At 36.9% G+C, this 20,591-nt stretch overlaps 1 protein-coding gene across 6 annotated transcripts in view; it reads left to right on the forward strand.

The window, feature by feature from the left end:
- The window catches only part of KLHL3 (kelch like family member 3), a 196,021-nt gene that overhangs the window by 120,399 nt on the left and 55,031 nt on the right, over positions 1-20,591 (forward strand). For all 6 annotated transcript variants that reach the window (XM_074213498.1, XM_074213499.1, XM_074213494.1 and 3 more), the window contains 2 exons: positions 6,671-6,787; positions 13,499-13,648. In XM_074213498.1, the coding sequence (XP_074069599.1) occupies positions 6,671-6,787; positions 13,499-13,648 (267 nt within the window). The remainder of the gene's footprint in view (positions 1-6,670; positions 6,788-13,498; positions 13,649-20,591) is intronic.

A 20,591-nucleotide genomic window follows, 5' to 3' on the forward strand; every position in this document is an offset into this window, starting at 1 on the left:
CAATGGAGAGAGCACTGACTCATGAGTCTGTGAACTGGTGTTCAAATTCTAGCACCTTTGATACTTAATACCTGGATCACCTTGAGCAACTCGGTGGTGGTAGAATACTGGGTCTGTAGACAGGGAGATCTGAGTTCAAATCTGGCTTCCAATACTTATTAGCTGTATGATCCTGGACAAATATCACTTATTTGCCTCTGTTTCTCATGAATTCTCATGAATATGGGTATAACCCAAAGAAGGAAATGGAAAGCCATTTGTATCTTGACCAAGAAAACCCCATGGACAAAATCCATAGGCCATGTAGAACTGAATATGTCCGAATGACTGAACAATAACAACCTTGAATGAGTTATTCCCTGAATCTCAGATTCCTCATCTGTAAAATGAGGAGTTGGACAGAAGGCCACTGAGGTCCTTCCCCTTGCCCTGTCCTTTGTTTTTGGAATAGACAACTATACACTTATTCCTTTTTTTAAAAAAGTAATATTTTATTTTCCCCCAATTACATGTTAAAAACATTTTTTAAATATTTTTTTTAAAGTTTTGAGTTCCAAATTCTATACCTCCATCCCTGAGGTGGTAAGACATTAGCTATAGGTTATACACTGTGGAACCTTGCAAAATGGTTTCATTTAATCAGTTTTTTTTTTTTGGCTAGTGATAAAGGTCCTGGGCTTTCTTGACTTTCTTAATGGTTTGCCTTCAGTCACCAACTGGAAGCCATAGAACTTAAGCTGGTAGATGTTGGTTGCTCCTCTCTCAGACAGGATTATTCTTCTCCCTTTCCTAGTGTCATCATCAGTCTGCCTCTCTGCCCCCACAATAATCATCACCAGCCATCCCCACCCCATGTCATCACTGGCTGCCCACCCTCCACCCCATCACTACCAGCCACACTGTCAGCTCTGGACTAGTCCCGGTGTTGATGTCAGCCTGCCCTGGAGTGTGACTACATGACTTTCAGCACTCACTGTCAGTGCTTGGTGTCCAGAGCTCTGAGCAGGAGCAGTGCAATGCCTGAACCAGTTGTGGTCTGGGCAAGGACATGGAACTGACCCATTATGGAGGAAATGTTTGATTCTTGAACTTGTTGGTTTTGCCGCAGCTGAGACCCAGGCCAGCTGACTTGCTCCTCTGTCTTTTTTCTGAGGTCAGCAGTTTGAACCGCTGGGTTCGTAGCCTGCAAACATTGTTTGCCTTGGGACCCCTCCTTGTTGTTGCTCTTTTGCAACTCTCTTTGAGGACAAATAGGCAGGAACTCCTAATAGGGAGGCTTTGGGGTTCTCTCTGCGGGGATGATTTGGCTGGCCTCTCCTGGCTCCTTTCATCTGTCCTGGACCAGGTGGCTGCTTAGCTGCTGCCCAGCATTGTGTGACTTAGAGTTTGGAGGCATTAAAGTGCCCGGAGTTGCACAAAGGTTACAGTGGCCAACCAGTTTGGATGCATTTTGATGCCTCTGCCTGTTTCTTTTCACTGTTACCTTTGAAGAGTGGCAAGGAAGTAGCATATCATGTCTCCTAACTGTGGGTTTTCTCAAAGACTGTTCTGAACCCTCTCACGTGGTGACCTTGCCGACTCCATAGATTCAAATATAAGCCAGTGATGTGAAATTGTTGATCCCTTCAAAATTCTTAACATCTATCTTGTTCTCCAATCTAATGACCTTTTTCTCTATTCTCATCTTTTTTGATCTCTGAAGTTTTTGACCTTATTCATCATCCCGTTCTTCCTGTTACTATCCTCTCTGAAGGCATTTCCATGACATTACTTTCTCCTGGTTCTCCTTGAACCCCTCCAACCACCCTTCTCCATCTCCCCCATTCATCACCCCCTTCCCCTTGTTCCTATCCTCTCTGCAGGTGTTTCCATGACATTGCTCTCTCCTGGTTCTCCTTGAACTGCTCTAATCACCCCCTTATCCATCTCTGCTACATCTTCATCCATGTCATGGCTGCTAAGGATGAATGTCCCATAGGGCTTTCTCCTGGGCCTGCTTCTCTTCTCAACTCAGCTGTCAGCATGATCTTCCTAAAGTGTTAAGTCTGATCATGTCACCTCTGCCACTCCCAAACAAAAACCTCCAGTGTCTCCCTATTAACATCCTGTATCAAATATAAAGTCCTGCTCTTCATGACCTCCACTGCCCCCTTCCCTTCCAGTCTCCTTACACAGTCCTGCCTCCATGTCCTTGGATCCAGTGACATGGAATCCTGGCTTTTCCTGGCTAGACATTCTATTCTCCAGATTCTGGACATTTTCACTGTCTGACTACATGCCTACAATGCTTTCACTCCTCATCTTTTCCTCCAGCTTTCTTTGGCTTTCAAGGCCCAGCTAAAATCCTACCTTCTTCTATAGGATACCTTTGCTTCCTTAAAGCCTATTTCCCTTTGTTTATCATTTCCAATTTGCTTGTTTTTAAGCTTATTTGTGCACAATTGTTTCTCCCATTAGATGATATGCTTCTTGTATTGACTAACAAGTAGCCATTATTACTATTTTTAGAAATACCAAAGCCACACTTTGTAGATTTCTAAGAGCCTGAAAGGGTTTTTTTAATCATGTCCAGGAAACCAGATTTGTGACTTAGACAATACATAAAGTTGAGTTGGGTTTAAGCTAATATAGATATAGGCAAGCATCTTTGATTCCCAGAACTGAGCTAAAGTCACTGGCAGGGTTATTCTATTTCTTGCACAGATAGCCTCAATAACTTTAAGTCCTGATGGCTTGGGTTATATAGATGGGTTTTGCTTAGAGCCAGCCGTTTGGTCATCCAGGATGGGTGGGCTCAAGGTTTTGTCTGCTGCTGCCAAATTTTGTTCTTCTACCCCCTCCTTCTTATGTCCCAGATAAAGAAAACGTGAATGAAGCAGATTTCTTCTAGTTATTGGGCAAGTACTCCAAGAAAGGCTCCCTCCCCCCTTGCCCTAAGGTTAAGGAGCAGTTTTAGGTTAGGTAAACTTAGTAGAGTCATCATCAGCCTATCAAACCTTAAAATGCCCATGCTTCAAGTGATTGTCCTGTTTGTATTCAACTTATTTGAACACTGAGTATCAAAAGGGATAGTTATTTGAATATGTAACCTTGGTTTTTCCCTGGTAGTTGAGTTAAATTAGTTTTCTTCTTTTTCTTTGTCTTTGTCTTTGTACTTCACCTCTTTCTTTGCCATTACCTTTTCTGTTTTAACTTTACCCGTTTTCTTTTTCTTTTAAAACACTTTATTTCCTATTACCTTGATTTGTCATAATTCACTCAGCCATCCATCATCATCGTATAGCACTTTAAGTTTTGTAAAATACTTTACAAAGTATCTTATTTTATCTCCCCCACAACTCTAGGATATAGATGCTTTTATTTTTCCCATTTTAAAGTTGAGGAAACTGAGGTAGACAGAAGTTAATTGACTTATTCTGGGTCATATGCTAAGCCATCCAGCTATACATATATGTTTTTCCTAATTTTTTTTATTTGAATATAGCAATTATAGTTACACCCTTATATCATTTTTTTGGATATCAAAAATTTTATTGATGCCTTTATTTTTCATTGCCCGAATTTCTGAATCTAATAGTGGCACCAGTAGATTGAGTCTGGGCCAGGAGTCAGAAGATCCTGAATTCAAATACATCTTCAGACACTTACTAGGTGTATGATCCTGGGCAAGTTACTTTGCCTCAGAATCCTCAACTGTAAAATAGTGATTAAGAATAAGCACCCAGGGGGCGGCTATGTGGCGCAGTGGATAGAGCACCGGCCCTGGAGTCAGGAGGACCTGAATTCAAATTTGACCTCAGACACTTAAAAATTACCTGTGTGGCCCTTGGGCAAGCCATTTAACCCCACTGCCTTGCAAAAATTAAAAACAAAAAAACCCAACCCCTTCCCCCCCTATAGTGAAGGTCAAATGAGACAATATTTGTAAAGCACTAGTCCAGTGATTGGTACATGGTAGACATTTATTAAATTCCTGTTCCCACTCCCTCCACACAAATCATCTCTTGTAACAAAGAATACAAAAAAAAAAAAGAAAAAGAAAAAACCACCTCAGCAAAGCTAATCAGGACATAAAATGTTTGACAATATATACAATGTTCCATATTCATAACTCCCCACCTTTGTCAAGGGAAGGCATTTCCTCTTCTCTTCTAGTACTAGGCTTGGTCATAATTATAAACTGTTCATTTTAACTCCCCCTCTCCCACCCCCATCCCCCATTTACATTGCTTTAGTCATTGTGAATATTGTTTTCCTTGTTCTGCTTCCTTCATTCTACATCAGTTCAACTAAGGACTCCCTCCGAACTATACTGGTACAGAACAGGTCCCCTCAGGTTCAGTCAAATAGGAAGTGGTGGGGAGTGGGAACTGAGAGATCAGGTTACTCCAGGTGAGGCTTTCTGGGCCATGGTCACAGGCTTCCTCTCAAGTATTGAGCTATGCACTTTCAAATCCTATTTCTTCTAACGTTCTTTCTGATAATCTATTCATAACCCCCAAATATTTGGCTGCTGAACATGGGAGTAAGAACAGGGGAGTTCTTTGTTTAAAGACGAAGCCCACACATGCCTTTTGAGCAGGTGTAAATGATTATTTTTTTACTTGTCCCTCTAAAAGTATTTTCTTTTAATGGGAAACCACTGGAATGGGTTTAACTGTGGAACCCCCATGAGGCCTCTCTGCTTCACCAGAAGGACTCATTTGCCAGTGTGTTGTTGGCTTAGCTCCCTTGATTGTCAGGAATGTTCAAGCCTAAAGTTTAAATGAAAAATGTGTGTGATCTTCTGAATTTGCAGGAAATGTCACTGTATGTATGCATGTGACATGTCCATGAACACACACATAGGCATGTGCACACATGTACAAGCTTTACAGATGAATAAGTCAGCAGTAAGACTAAGCAAAACCAGCTGGACTAGTTGAGACAAAAATAAATAAAATACAGATAAGGTCAAATATCAACTTTATTCAGCTTCATTGATACTTTTTGAACAAAGACTAAGCAAGATGACAAAGAAGATGAGCTTGTTTTCAATCATCAGTAAATTCTCTCTACTTATTGACTGCATTGTCTAATCAGTTCAAATTCAAAACCTTCTATCATCTGACCTGTTTTGCATATCTAATTTCATTTTCTACTATTGTTCTTTAGGAACCCTCTAGACTAGCCACCCCAGTTTCCTACAGTGCCACCTCACTCTACCTCATGTTCCAGAGAGGTTTTCCCTTTTTCATCTCTGTGTATCAAATTTGACTCTTTTTTTTTTTTTAAAGTCCCACTTAAGACTAACCATTCCTGTGAAATCTTCCCTCCTTATTCCACACCGCAGTGGTCACTTCTTCCCCTGACCTCCTATACTATTTATTCATGCCTGTATGACTCAGTTATTACTTAATGTACAGTATCATTCTTTAATTTTTTTATGACTATGCCTTCTTTAGGTAGGAACTATTTCTTATATTTCTATTCTTATTTTTAATATTACTCAATTCATTGAAGGCCCTTAGACTAACCGAAATGTAGCTCCATGAGATCCCAGGAATGATTTTGAGAGCCTTTTTGAGCACTGAAAATTATCTTATTATTGGATATACTCAAATCCTGTTTGATGCTTAGGTCAACCTGAAGAATGTGGGTGCATATTTTTATGAATTTTTATGTATGTGTCCATCTATTTGAATTGTGATATTCTATTTTCAGAATTTCTGCTCAGAAAACAGAACCATCAAACCACTTTATACCTATCTAGTTCTGAGTATTCTATTTTACTACATTTCAGTTTATACAGAAATAAAAAGGGCAGACAAATGAGAAATTAAAATGAGGGGGATATTTTTAACCATTTGCTTTGTGTAATGACATTAGATTTTGTTTCATAGCAGATTTGTGTTGATGGGATTACCGTCCCATGGGTTTCATGTGTGTGCATTGGGATTTAAGGGACTTCATCAAATTTGGATCATTTCTTGTCTTTAAACAAGTGGAAATTGTCCGAAATTTTCCAAGCCATGTGATTGGAATATGGAGTTCATTGCCTGCATTTTTGAATCTAACAGTGGCACCAGTAGATTGAATCTGGGCCTGGAGTCAGAAGGTCCTGGAGTCAGAAGGTCCTGAATTCAAATACATCTTCAGACACTTACTAGAGTTGTATGATCCTGGGCAAGTCACTTTGCTTCAGTATCCTCAACTGTAAAATAGTGATTAACAATAAGTTCCCCCCCCCCCCCATAAATCTGAAGTTTTGTTACTGTTAAGATAAATTAATATATCTTAGCATTCATTAGCCAGGGGATAAATTTTGCAAAGAATGAATAGAAATTTGCAACACTGTTGCTAATTCATTCTTTCTCTTTTCTTGGTGATAGTTTAACCTTTTTTAAAAAATTCAATTTGATTTTATTTTCTTTACCAAAACATACCAATACAATGCAATACAATAATGAACAGCAACTGTCAATTCTTCAAGAATATAGATAAAACTTCTCTAAGCTTAATTTATGAATATATTCTCAGTTTTCATTTTTCAGAAGGTTTATCATTAGTTAGACTTGTTAGCTGATTTGAGCCATTAGCTGGAGCATTTAAAAAAAAAAGCAACTTAAGAGGAAATTGGGAGTGTATTTTTCCCCTTTCCTACAATTAACTGTATTGTTTTTCTCTATAGGTTTTTGAAGCTGTGATATCCTGGATAAATTATGAGAAAGGAACTCGCTTGGAACATATGGCTAAGCTGATGGAACATGTCCGTCTGCCCCTCTTACCAAGGGACTATTTGGTCCAGGTCAGTAAGCCAAGAAGAACACATTGCTTACCTGTTGCCAGAATTTGCTTTAACAAAAATAAAAACATTTTTAATTGAGTTTGATTCCTTGCTCTGCTAAATACTGGAATGTGTGAACTTAGACAAATCTTTTACCTTTTCCTTCTCCTCATCTGAAAAATGAGGGGTTTGGAGAAAATACTTTTTAAGGGCCCTTGACAGCATTCATTGCTGTGATCCTAAGAGCTATAGGCAGACATCTTTCTCACCGAGTTAAGTCTTGAAACAGAAGATACATGAGCTGAGATGAAAGCATTTTCTCTGCCTGTATGAGAAATGAACAGACTAGTCATCAGTCTGCACAATCAGGGTCAACTCCAGAGTCCTTTAGTTCCAAATTTGATGAAAAGATAATGGTTAGGGATAGAAAGAGGTTCATAAAAATGATTGAATGTCAGAGAGAGAAATGATTTGAGAATTTAACTCAACCCATTCAATTTACCGATTAGGATAAAGTGTCTCACAAATAAGATAATTGATTTGTCCATGGTCACATAGCCAATTACTTGTGAGCCAGTACTAGACCCTACGATGGTTGACTCCTAGTCTAATATTCTTTCCACTACATCCTTCATTAGGATTGGTAATTGGCATGTCCAAATCAATTGTGAAGTCAAATGAGAATCAGTTTGTGATTTGGTGAGAGGTAGAGATATCTAGAAAGTGTAAGAGAGATCACAGAATGATTTCCCATTTCAGGAGAGGTCAGATAAGTATTGATAAGGAATGCAGGAGTTTCACAAAGTCTTTCTGTGGCCCTCATTTTATCTGTCCTAAGGCATGAACCAGTAACTTTCAAGGGGACTCTATGCCACTTTGGCTAGTACTGCTGCTGGCACTTGATGTTTAAGAAGCTGGGTGCACTTCATTTTTGGGATTCCTTTCCTTCTTTTCTGAAAAGTTCATTTTCCTCTGAGTGATGAATTTTCCCCTTCCCTTTGGTAGACAGGGCTACATTGGGTTATATAGTGGTCTTATTGGATCAGGTAAGAAAAAAAGGAAGTTAAGGGTGAAACTAATTTTAAAAATTGGAGAAGGAAAAACTGGAAAGAAATTTGTCTAAAATTAGGTTCATAATAATCACTTATGTATTACATTAAGTACAAAATTAACATTTAGTATTGATTAAAAGAGATAGGTTCTGTACTTTTCATACATACGACTGGGAGGAGAATTCTTAACCAAACAAGGGAGAAAGACAGCCATAAAATATGAGGTTATTTTGATTATATGAGTTTGAAAGCATCTTCAACACAAATTATACAAAATAGAGTTCTTTCCTCCCAAACCTTTCCATTCTGAATTTTTCTATTACTATACTGTATTTCTATTATCAATCTCCTAGTTTCAAAATCTTGGTATTATACTAGACTCTTCACTCCCAGTTACCCCAGATATCTAGATATTTGCCAAATATTGTCATTTCTATCTCCACAAAATCACAAAATCTTTCATATGCAGCTCTTTCTTTCTTTCTTTTTCTTTCTTTCTTTCTTTCTTTCTTTCTTTCTTTCTTTCTTTCTTTCTTTCTTTCTTTCTTTCTTTCTTTCTTTCTGTCTGTTTTGATTTTGCAAGGCAATGGGATTAAGTGGCTTGCCCAAGGCCACACAGCTAGGTAATTATTAAGTGTATGAGGCCAGATTTGAACTCAGGTACTCCTGACTCCAAGGCCAGTGGTCTATCCACTATGTCACCTAGCCACCCCAAGCCCCTTCTTTCCATTCACACAACAATCCCTCTACTTGAGCTGCTTGTCATCTCTCACTTGGACTCTTGCTATAGACTTTTTTTTAGTTTTTTTTTTTTGCGAGGCAAATGGGGTTAAGTGGCTTGCTGAAGGCCACACAGCTAGGTAATTATTAAGTGTCTGAGGCTGGATTTGAACTCAGGTACTCCTGACTCCAGGGCTGGTGCTCTATCCACTGCACCACCTAGCTATCCCTTGCTATAGACTTTTATTTATTTTTCTGGCCTCAAATGTCTCCCCATTCTGATCTGCCTTCCATTCATATAACAAAGTTACTTTCCTAAACCTCAGGTTCATTTTACTAAGCTCTTAACAGTTCATTTATACTGCTAGGATAAAATATAAATTCTTCTGTTTGGTTCTTAAAGTTTTTCAAATACATGGCCCCTTCCTACCTTTTCAGTCTTCTTAGCCATTACTGTCCTCCATGTTCACAATAATTCATCAATACTTCTTTCTGTTTTCACACATGATTTCTCCCCTCCATACCTATGTACTGGCTGTCTCTCATGCTGACAATGTTCTTCTTCCTCACCTTTGCTTCTTCAAAATCCCTGATTTCCTTCAAAAGTTAGTTCAAGGAGTCACCTTTCCTGATGATCCTAGATCCAAATTACCTTCTATTCATATAAGTTCCTTGAGGACAGGTTTACTTTTATCTTTTTATCCCCAGTATTTAGCAGAGTGCCTGGTACATGAAAAATGTTTAATGAATAATTGTTGATTAATTGAAGAAGGAAAAGCATTGATTGGGGAAAAAACTCAACAAAAGTATTTCTGATAAAACAAATATATAAGACCAAGAGTCATTGCTCCTTGGATAAGTACTCTGGGGATATGAAAAAACAGCTTTCAAAAAAAGAATTGCAAACTGTTAACTACATACAAAAATGTTCCAGATCATTCACTAACTAATTATAATGAGGAATGAAAATCAAAACAACACTGACATTTTACCTCTCACCACAAAAGTTGGCAAAAATGATAAAAGATGGAAATATTCATTGATGAAGGGGTTTCAGGAAGACAGGAACATTCCACTTTTGTGAATTTATTCTGGAAAATATTTTAGAATTGTGTTAAGAAATTCATTTAGCTGTTCTAGAAGATACAGAAAGATTGGAACACTAATTCATTCTTGGTGGAATTGTGAACTGATCTAAACATTCTGGAGAGCACCTTGGAACTATACCCAAAGGACAATCAAACTATACATATACCCTTGTAGGTCTGTATTGCTAAGAGAGCATAAAAAAGCAAAAAGGGCTTACATGTACAAAAATATTTACAGCAGCTCTTTTTGGTGTGGCAAAGAATTGTAAATTGAGGGAATGTCCAAAGGTTGGGGGATGACTGAATAAGTTTTGGTATATAAATATAATGGAATAATATTGTATTATAAGAAATTATGAGCAGATGAATTTTCAGAAAAACCTGGAAAAACCTTTCATGAACTGATGCAAAGTGAAATGAGTAGAACCAGGAGAACATTATACACATTAACAACAACACTGTGTGACAATCAGCTATGGTAGATTTTTTTCCCTTTTGTTTTTTTCTTTCTCTTTGTTTTTCTTTTTTGTTCTGATTCTCCAACTTTACTCATGTGGAAATATGTTTAAATGATTGCACATATATAACCTATATCAAAGGAGGATGGAAGAGAGGGAAGAAAAAAAATTTAAACTCAAAATCTTAAAAAATGAATGTTGAAAACTAACTATATATAATTAGAAAAAATGAATTGTTTATCAAAAAAAGAAATTAATTTGGCATGGGTAAAAATGTCCATATTCTTAGTGGCTATTTATCTAGCAGAGATCCCACTTCTAGACATCTATACTCAGTAGATCAAAAAAAGAAAGAAGAAGCTATTACACATCGAAATATTCATACTTTTTTGTGGTCACAGAATTGGAAACAAAAGATAGTCATCAACTGGGGAACAGCAAACCAACATGGTACATGAATATAATGAAATATTTTTTTGTTATAAAAATGGCAAATATGAAGAACTCAGAAAAGCACTTATAAATTGTTACAGAATGATTTAAAGCAGAACAAGAAAAACATTACACTGAATGACTCCCACAATGTAAATGGAAAGAAAAAGCAACCACAACAAAAAGAAACTGAACATTGTGTAATCATAATGACTGTTTGGCTCCACAAAACAAATGAGAAAATATATATCTTTCCCTTGTTGGCAGAGATGGGAAGCCTATGGGTGTGTATATACTGTTAGATTCTGTTGGTTAATTTAATTTTGCTGAAATCCTTCTTTCCCCTCCCCTCTTTTTATTTTTTCTTTGTTACAAGGGTTGACTTATTTGTGAGGGAAGTGGAAGGGATATATTCAGAAATTAAGGTGATATAAAAAACAAAAGCTATCAATGAAAATAAGGTTAAAGAAAGAAAGAAAAAGACTTGGGAAGAAGAGACTGCAGGGGTAAGATAAAACCTTTTTTTTCCCAAAAGAAATCAATTCTGTTTTAATTCAGTTTGCTGAAATGAGAGTTTAATATTATTAGCCCCCAATCCTGTCATGCACAGTTTCCTTTTCTTTCTTTCTGTCTCTCTTTGCTTGTATCTTACTTTGAGGATCTTCATTACAGAGAAGGGTCTTTGTTCTACATGTTGAGGAAAGGGTGCTTAGGAGAGAAAAATAACTTCTCATGATAAACTCTGGAGCTATTACAGACTTTTCTGATCCAAACCCAATTTTTCTAAATGACCCCGTGACACTCTTCCAGTTTCTTTGTTGAATTTTTGTTGTGTGAATGATATCTGACATGTCTGGCACTGCCTCAGTTTTCAGGAGTTGACAGATTGAGATCGCAGGATGTCTATCACAGGAAGGTTTCTGTGTCTAAGTTGTGATGTTTGCCTTGATCAGCCTGTATCTATGATAATGCAGGCTCTACTCTCTAACTCCTTTTAGGTTCTTTTTTCACAGAACAGATAGACTGCCACTAACAGCTTCATATAGCTTACTAAAAGGCAGAGTCTTGTTCTTCTCTGAATTGAGTTCTCAACTCCCTGGCCATCTCCCTGGCCTCTTCATTTTGAGGTATTTATATCTGATCATTAGGATGAGCTGTCTCCAGCTCTTCTTAGTATCAGAGAGAATTCACTTTGACTTTTCTTGTTAGTTCCACATACATCTGTCTATCTGTCTTACTGTCTATCTGTCCAGGATATATGAGATGTTAAGGAATGAGTTGTACCTCTGATGTGAGGGCTTGCTTTTTGGAACTGCTTTAGCCACTTTTGGTGTCTACCTGTAACTCCAAGAAGCTATAGCATTTGCAGCATCTCAGCAAAGGGCTAAACCAGATTGAGGGTAAAGAATAGGTCTCAACCTGTTGATGAATTAGTAGGATGTCTACCCCAAGCATGTGAAGACTTCCCTTGGCAGAATGGACAGATGAAAAGAGTTTGTTCCAGTAGTTATGAAAGAGCCCAAAGAGGGTGCTGTGGAGACCTTAGAGCTTGGTCATACCTTGAAGAGGCCAAGGTCATCCACTGAATTCTGGCCATCACCAGGATTTTTGTCCAGCCACTGGACTCTGATGACCCTAGAAGAGTGAAGTTGATGACTTTACTTAAATCTGCCTCATGTAAATTCAGTCCATGTGCAAATCAAGATATCTTCCATCATCCACTATTTTGCCCCATCATCATGATACCATTGGTCCTTTTTAAAACAAAGGATGAACAACAATTACTGTGTCCACCCCCATCTCTCTCAACTCTTTTCCTATCTTGTTATACTCTTTATCTTTGTATCATTTATACCCTTTCAACTTCTAAGAGGACTTATGGAAACTTACAGTAATCCCTAAGATATGTTAGGGATGAAACAGAACAGAAATCCTCAACAGGAAACGAGCAGTAGTTATTACTAGGAACTTGAAATTAGCACGTTACTATAGATGGCCACGAAACTTTACCATAATGTCCTGCAGCTAGGGCAAAGGGAACTTTTGTGGTGTCAGTTCTAATAAAAGAAACCTAAGGCCTTTATCCACAAAGAATATAGTTTTTTCAAATGTCATGTTGGTGCCTTTTGTTTTGTCATCACAGCATCTCCTGTGATCCCCCCCCGCTGAAACACTTCCTTTTATCTCCAGTGTTTAAACAAAAACAATTGACCAAACAGGCATGTATGATAATATAGGTGGTCTCCTCCACTAGAAGAACTGAAAGATTTATCATCTGTCCTCTTGAATCCAGCCTGGTCTTTGCCATTTAATCTACATAATTTTTAAGCAGTGCTGCACGTTGGTGTAATCACTTGTGTTTATTGTTTTCCTGATTCTGCTTGTTTCACTTTATATCCTTTCAAATAAATTAATGAAAATATATGCTTCCTGAAATTAAAATCAAGGTGATATTTATTTCTTTGGTCCTTTTACAAAAGGACAATGGATAGCAGAGTGATTAGTTTCTTCAAGTAACTGTTTTTCAAAAGATGCAGAAATACTATTCAAATAAAAGGTCTGGACCCTTTAAAAATTTCTCATAAAATTATACCTTAATGAAAAATGTCATTGAGGGAACTGAAATAATATGTATTAAGTGCCTACTTTGTGTCCCTGGGCCATGTGCTAGGGATGGAAGCAAAGACAAAAGTGGAAACAGTCCTTTCCCTGCAAGAACTTGTTGCCTAACTGGGAGAGAAGCTACATACACATACACATACACATACACATACACATACACATACACATACACATACACATACACATACACATACACATATACATATACATACACATGCACGTACACATGCATATACACATGCATATACATATACACAAAGACACATGTAGATACAAAAAATATGAGTATCGTATGAATGAATGTTATATTTAATACAAATATAGACCCGTCCTAACCTAACTTGTGAATTGCTACCTTAGACTGTTGAAGAAGAAGCTTTGATAAAGAACAACAATACATGTAAAGATTTCCTTATTGAAGCTATGAAGTACCACTTGCTGCCTTTGGATCAAAGGCTGTTGATAAAAAACCCAAGAACTAAGCCAAGGACTCCAGTCAGCCTGCCCAAGGTAAGAGACTGCTCATTTCTATTGAGAGCCTCTCTTGTTTTGTCCTGTCATCTCCAGGTCAAGGAGTGTAACTTCACATTCTCAATCTCTACATAGTCTGTTCCCTGTGATTTACATGCTTATGGGTTGACTTTAAGATTGGATGAACCAGAAAGGTTAGGAAGCTGCAAGTTTAAGATAGGGAAGCAGGAGATGGAAAGTTCTCTGTGAGTACCTAGGAAATCAATGTGAATGATGATGATGATGATGATGATGATAATAAAAATAAGATAATAGCTGACATTTATATAATTATTCAAAACTTGTAAAGTGCTTATCCCATTTGACCCTCTTTATGGTAGGTATTCTTATTCCCATTAAACAGGTGAGGAAATTGAGCCCCAAAGAAGTAGTCATATAGCTGGAAAGTGTTGGAAGTAGATTTGAATCTTGTTCTTTCTGACTTCAAGTCCAGAAGTTTATTCACTATATTACATTGTCAAAGCTTAAATAGATGATCATAGAATTGCATATTTTGAGCTAGATGGGTCCTTAGAGATATTCTGGTTTAATTCTCTCATTTTTACAGATGAAGAACCTGAGGAGACAGGTAAAGTCACTTGCTCAAGATCATATAGGTAATAAGTGGATCCTCTGTCTCCAAAATCCAGTACTCTTTTTCACTGAGCTATTTAAAAGTAATGTTTTATAAATCTTTTAATACTATGTACAAGTGAGTTTTTCTTTTTTTTTTTTTTTTTGGTTTTTGCAAGGCATTGGGATTAAGTGACTTGCCCAAGGTCACACAGCTAGGTAATTATTGTGTCCAAATTGAGGCCAGATTTGAATTCAGGTCCTCTTTGACTCCAGAACTGATGCTCTATCTACTGTTACACCTAGCTGCCCCTTACTTGTGAGTTTTTATGATTAATATGATTATTATTTAAATCAAGACTGTAATGGAAATAGTTATACAGGTGCTACTTTTTTCCATTCTGCAGATTTAGCTCACATTCCTCCCTCTGAATGACTGTCTTCTAGTCATTTTATGGTTTATTTCCATGTCCTCTTGAAAAATAAAAAATGAAAGATTTCATACAAAATCTCTTACTCTTCATTTATTGACTCAGACAAAGATTTGGTCTCTAAAAAGAGACATTTTGATTCACTGCAAATTGTAGGGATCTCTCCCAATATTATGAATCAGGATAATTAAAAGTTGGTGTTGTCCAGATATAAGATAAATCCAAATTTAAATTTCTCATCTGTGTTATATATGGGCTTATCCAGACTACTTTGTGTCCAATTTTTACTTTTTCTTTTATGATTGATATTTTTATATCACTTTTGTTATACCATAAGCCATCTCTAGTACCTAAGAATTAAAAAGAGAAATGTTCCTGGTGAACTAATCCCACACCTTCACTTATCTTCAGTTTCTTTCTATTTTATGATTCCTTCCTTGCTACCTACATCCATTGGTCCTTAAGAAACCCTTACTTAGTCCTCCTGTCTCTATTACTTGTTCTGTTTTATTTTCTGCAAAGAAGGAAAAGAGCCCCTTCTTTGTTTAACTTCTTGAGAAAGTCACCTATAATTTGTGTCTCCACTTATCTCCCTTTCATTCTCTTCTTAACTCCCTGAAGTTTCACTTCCTATCTCATCATTTAATGACTCTCTAGAGTCCCCAATAATTTCTTAATTACTTTCATCCTTCATATCTTGGTAACGTTTGAAATTTGATCACCCTCTCCTCTTAATCTCTCCTCAATAAGTTTCCTTGATACTACTGCCTTCTGGTTTTCTTCTAGTATCTGACTGACTTTTTGTTTCTTCTCAGTTTCCTTTTCATCCATGTCATGTTCACTGACTGTGGGTATTCCTCAGGGCCCTATCTTGATTCCTCTTCTATTGTCCCTTATTATTATCTTCTTGTTGTTGCTGTTTGGTCATTTTTTAGTTGTGTCTGATTCTTTGTGATGCCACTTGAATTTTTCTTGGCAAAGATAATGAACTGGTTTGCTGTTTCCTTGTCCAACTTGTTTTACAGATGAGGAAACTGAGGCAAACAGGGTGACTTGGTCAGGGTCACCTAGCTAGTAAGTCTTTAAGGTCAGATCTGAACTCAGAAAGATGAGTCTTCTTGATTCTAATTTCAGTGCACTATACACTGCCTACTTCTCCCTATAAGATCTTACTTATTGATCTTATCAGTTCTCAAGGGTTCATTTATCAGCTCTTATGCAGATGATTCCTGGGTCTCTATAGCTAGGTCTAGTTTTCCTTCTGAGCTCTAGTCTTGCATCACCAACTGCTTTTTGTGTACATCTGAAATTGGATGTCCCATATGCATCTCAAATTCAACATGTCCAAAAACAGAGCACATTGCTTTTCCCATTTGTTTTCCTTATTTCCCAGTTTCCCTATTATAGCTGAGGGCACTGCCATCCTCCCTGTCACCCTGGCACACAACCTTAAGTATCCTTTCAATCTTCACAACATCTGTTGTATATGCACTGTTCTCTCTAGTCACACAGTCACTACCTTAGTTAAGGCCATTATCACCTCTTACCCAGACTATTGCAATAGCTTTCTTAGTGGTCTCACTGCCTCTCCTCATTCCTTTTCATCCTTCACTCAATCACCATGATGATTTTTCCAAATGTCTCAAAGACATTATTGATAACTTTGGAGAGGAAAGTATCAGTTGGATGATGAGATAGGAAGCCAGACTGGAGCCTGAAGTTAAGAAGAGTGGCATGGAAAACCTCTCTCAATGCTTGCTACAATGCACTTTCTTAAATATGACATTTCATTTTCTGTCCCTATCTTTTCATTGACTGGGATTTTCTTTTTGATAGGTTAGTGGGGATTAAGTGACTTGCCCAGGGTCACATAGTTAGTAAGTGTTATATGTCTGAGATCCTCCTGGCTCCAGGTCCATGCTCTATCTACTGTGCCACCTAGCTGCTCCATTTTTCATTGACTGTTGACCATGCCTAGAATGCCCATGCCCATCATCTCTGCCCTTTGCTTTCCTTGACTTTGTTCAAAACTCAGCTCAAATCCCAGTTATTCCAGAAAACCTTTCAGGGTCCTCCCAAAAGCCATATCTTTTCTTTTTATTTTTTTTAAACTTTAAGGTAGTGGGGTTAAGTCACTTGCTCAAGGTCACACAGCTAGGTAATTAAGGGTCTGAGGCCAGATTTGAACTCAGGTCTTCCTGACTCCAGGGCCAGTGCTCTATCCATTGCGTCTCCCAGCTGCCCCTGCTCATATCTTTTCCATGGCCTTCAATTCCCTCTATATGTATCTTCTAGGCACCTTGTCATTTAAATGTTATCTTCTCCATTGTAAGCCCTTTGGGACAGGGATAGTGGTTTTGCTTTGTTTTGTATCATGGACACTTATCTAGTGCCTGATACATACCAAACACTTACAAAATGATTCTTCTTGTTATTAGGAGGAAAAAAAACCCAGTTGAGCCAAACTTAACATCTCAACTGATTCTGACAATATATGCAATGCTCCAAGCTCCTGATCCACAACCTCTCAAGGAAGGGAGGGAAATACATTTTTTCATCTTTCATCTTCTTACCCGTACTTTTGAAAACCTGTGATTACACATCTTTAAGAGTCAGCATGGTGCAGTGGAAAGAATGACTGGAGTCTGGAGACCTCAGTTGGAGTCCAGCTTCAGCACTTCCTTGCTATGTAAATCATAGGCAAAACATTTATTCTCTTTGAGTCTCATTTTCCTTATCTGTGAGATGGGATAATTACATTGGCATTATCAACTTGGTAACTTTATTGTGAGGGAAAACATTTTGAAAACCTTAAATATAATAACATAAATTATATACAACACAAATGAGAACTACATTATTTATCCATCTGCTATTTTGTGTTGCTGAATCAGTTTCTATTTAGGCAAGAAAATTGAGTGGTCTGATCTCTGATTCAGACCCAGGCTGAAGTTCTCTAGTTTGGCTGAGCTATGGTTGTCCTAACCATTCTGTTCCTATGTATAGGAGGCACATGGCCTTTGTTTCTCTGGAAGTTCACTTATTGCTTGTATGAAACACAAACATGAACTTTAAAGAATAATGTGGATCTGCTTTCTTTCTTCCCTCTGAAAACATCCTTCTTCTTTTCATGTGCTTGGTTAAAGACATGTGGAACTCAGAAAGTAGATTTTATTGATTATGCAACTGACCTTGGATGTATGGGGAAGCTCATTCATCACCTCCTCCCTTGGCCAATCTCTGTATATTGTTCCTGTCAAAAGAAACATCTTTTAAAATCAAAACTCAGTTTGTACCCAAGCTTAAACTGAGCCCCTTAATAATCCCTTATGGATGCAAATATAACAGTTGAGATAGAGCTTATTAACTTATTTCTAGATGCCAAGGCCAGCCCTTTTGCCTTTTCTTTTCCTTAGGAAGCAAGTTTTTCTTTTTTTTTTCTTTTAAAAAAAATCTCTTGGCTCTCTTGCACCTGTAGGGAGTTGTGGCTTCATCTCCATGAAGGATTTAAAATATAATGACATCCTAGCAATTCTGCTTCATTACATTCCTGTCTTTGACCGTAAAAGGAATTGATTTAAGGCCTCTTAACCTATTTCCCAATAATGATCTTATTTCCCATTGCTTTGGCAAAAAGTTAGTACTAAAACTAATAGAGTGTTTTAGCCCCCAAATTCAAATACTTTGGACCACTAAAGAAAGAAATAGCCTTGCATTCCTGGTATGAATCCAATATGATTATATAGTATTTTTGGTATTTCTATGCTTTCTTTGAATAATATATTTTTCTAAAATTTGGGGTTGGTGTTTTTTAGGAATATTGTTTATTTGTTTTCTAGTTTATATCTCTGACTTAGTTGCCAGGATCATTTGTTTCATAGGGAATTTGTTAGCAACCTTTCTTTTCTTGTATTTGCATATAATATATATATATATATATATATATATATTTATATATATATATATATGAAATATCAAAATAAATTTTTTGAGTGTTTGGTAGAATTATTTATAAATTCAATTTGGTTATTTGTGATTTGTTTAATTTCTTTTTCTGAGATTAAATTATTTGTTTAAGTTCTCAATGCCTTGTTCTATTTATGTAGGCATTTTATATTTTGGTAGACACATTTCACTTAAGTTGTTTTATTGGCATACAATTAGATGACATAATTTTAAAATGGTTTAATAATTTAATATTTTATTTTCTCACCAATTACATGTAAAAATAGTTTCTAGGAGGCAGCTATATGGCATAGTGGATAGAGCACCAATTCTGGAGTCTGGAGGACTTGAGTTCAAATTCAGCCTCAGACACTTAATAGTTGCCTTGCTGTATGACCTTGGGCAAGTCACTTAACCCCATTGCCTTATATAAAATAAAGCTAAAAATTTTTTTTTCAAATTTTTGAGTTCCAAATTCCCTTCTTCCCCCTTTTTCCTAACTCCTCTTTGAAAAAATAAGCAATTTGATATATGTTATATTTACATGTTAGCCATTAATAAAAACAGACAAAAAAATCCCAAGAAGAATTCAGACTCCTCTTTCTCTAAAGAGGAATTTTCATCATGAGTACTTTGGAACTTTCTTGCTATAAAAATAGCTAATCATTTTCAGTTAATTTATCATGCAATTATATTCAGTGTTTTCTCTTTGTTCTACTCAATTCACTTTGCATCAGTTCTTATAAGTCTTTTCTGAGAGCATTCTGCTTGTCATTTCTTTTTTAAAATCTTTATTTATTTATTTATCTATTTTTATTTTTGCTAAGCAATGGGGTTAAGTGACTTGCCCAAGGTCACACAGCTAAGTAAATATTCATTGTCTGAGGTCAAATTTGAACTCAGGTCCTCTTGACTCCAGAGCTGGTACTTTGTCAACTACACCACCTAGCTGCCCGGGCTTGTCATTTTTTATAGCACAATAGTATTCCTTCACAAGTGTATACACAAACTTTTGATGGGCATGCCTTCATTCTTCAATTCTTTGCTGCCACTAAATATATATAAATATTTTTGTACACTTATGTACTTTTCCTTTTGTTCTTTATCTTTTTGGAATACAGACCTGATAGTGGTATTACCCTTTAGACATAGTTCCCAATTGCTCTACAGATAGTTGAATTAGTATACAACTCCACCAAGAGTGCATTAGTATCTCAGTTTTCCCACATCTCTTCTAACATTTGTCATTTTCTTTTTCTGTCATCTTAACTGGTCTGATAGATATGGGTGATAGATAACTTTGATTATTTCATCTGAAAATTGCCTTCCTTTGATCATTTTTTCAGTTGAGGAATGGCTTTTATTTCTATAAATTTGACTAAGTTCTCTTTATATTTGAGAACTAAGGTCTTCATCAGAGAAACTTGCTGTTCATTTTGTTCACAATTATATTTATGTATTTCCCTCCATCTTGTTTTCCCACTGTTTATTTCTCTCTCTCTCTCTCTCTCTCTCTCTCTCTCTCTCTCTCTCTCTCTCTATATATATATATATATATATATATATATATATATATATATATTTTCCAGGGTTTTGCTTCTTACTTTTACCTTTCCCAATCTTTCCTTTGCCAGCTTCTCTTTTCACCTTCCCCTTCTACTTTCCTAAAGGGTAAGATAGATTTCTATATTCAACTGAGTGTATATGTTATTCCATCTTGGAGTCATTTCTGATGAGAGCAAGGTTGGGCAGTGTAAGTATAGGCAATGCAACAGAGTTCAGCCCCTGGTGCCAGCAATGAGATTCCTGTACTCTTTTTTTTTAAAGTTTTTTTTTTTGCAAGGCAGTGGGGTTAAGTGACTTGCCCAAGGCCACACAGCTAGGTAATTATTAAGTGTCTGAGGCCGGATTTGACCTCAGGTTTTCCTGACTCCAGGGCCAGTGCTCTGTCACTGTGCTACCTAGCCCCTCTGACTCATTGTTTGACCCCATTA

This window comes from Macrotis lagotis, chromosome 1 (genome assembly GCF_037893015.1).
Source record: "Macrotis lagotis isolate mMagLag1 chromosome 1, bilby.v1.9.chrom.fasta, whole genome shotgun sequence".
NCBI lineage: Eukaryota > Metazoa > Chordata > Mammalia > Peramelemorphia > Peramelidae > Macrotis > Macrotis lagotis.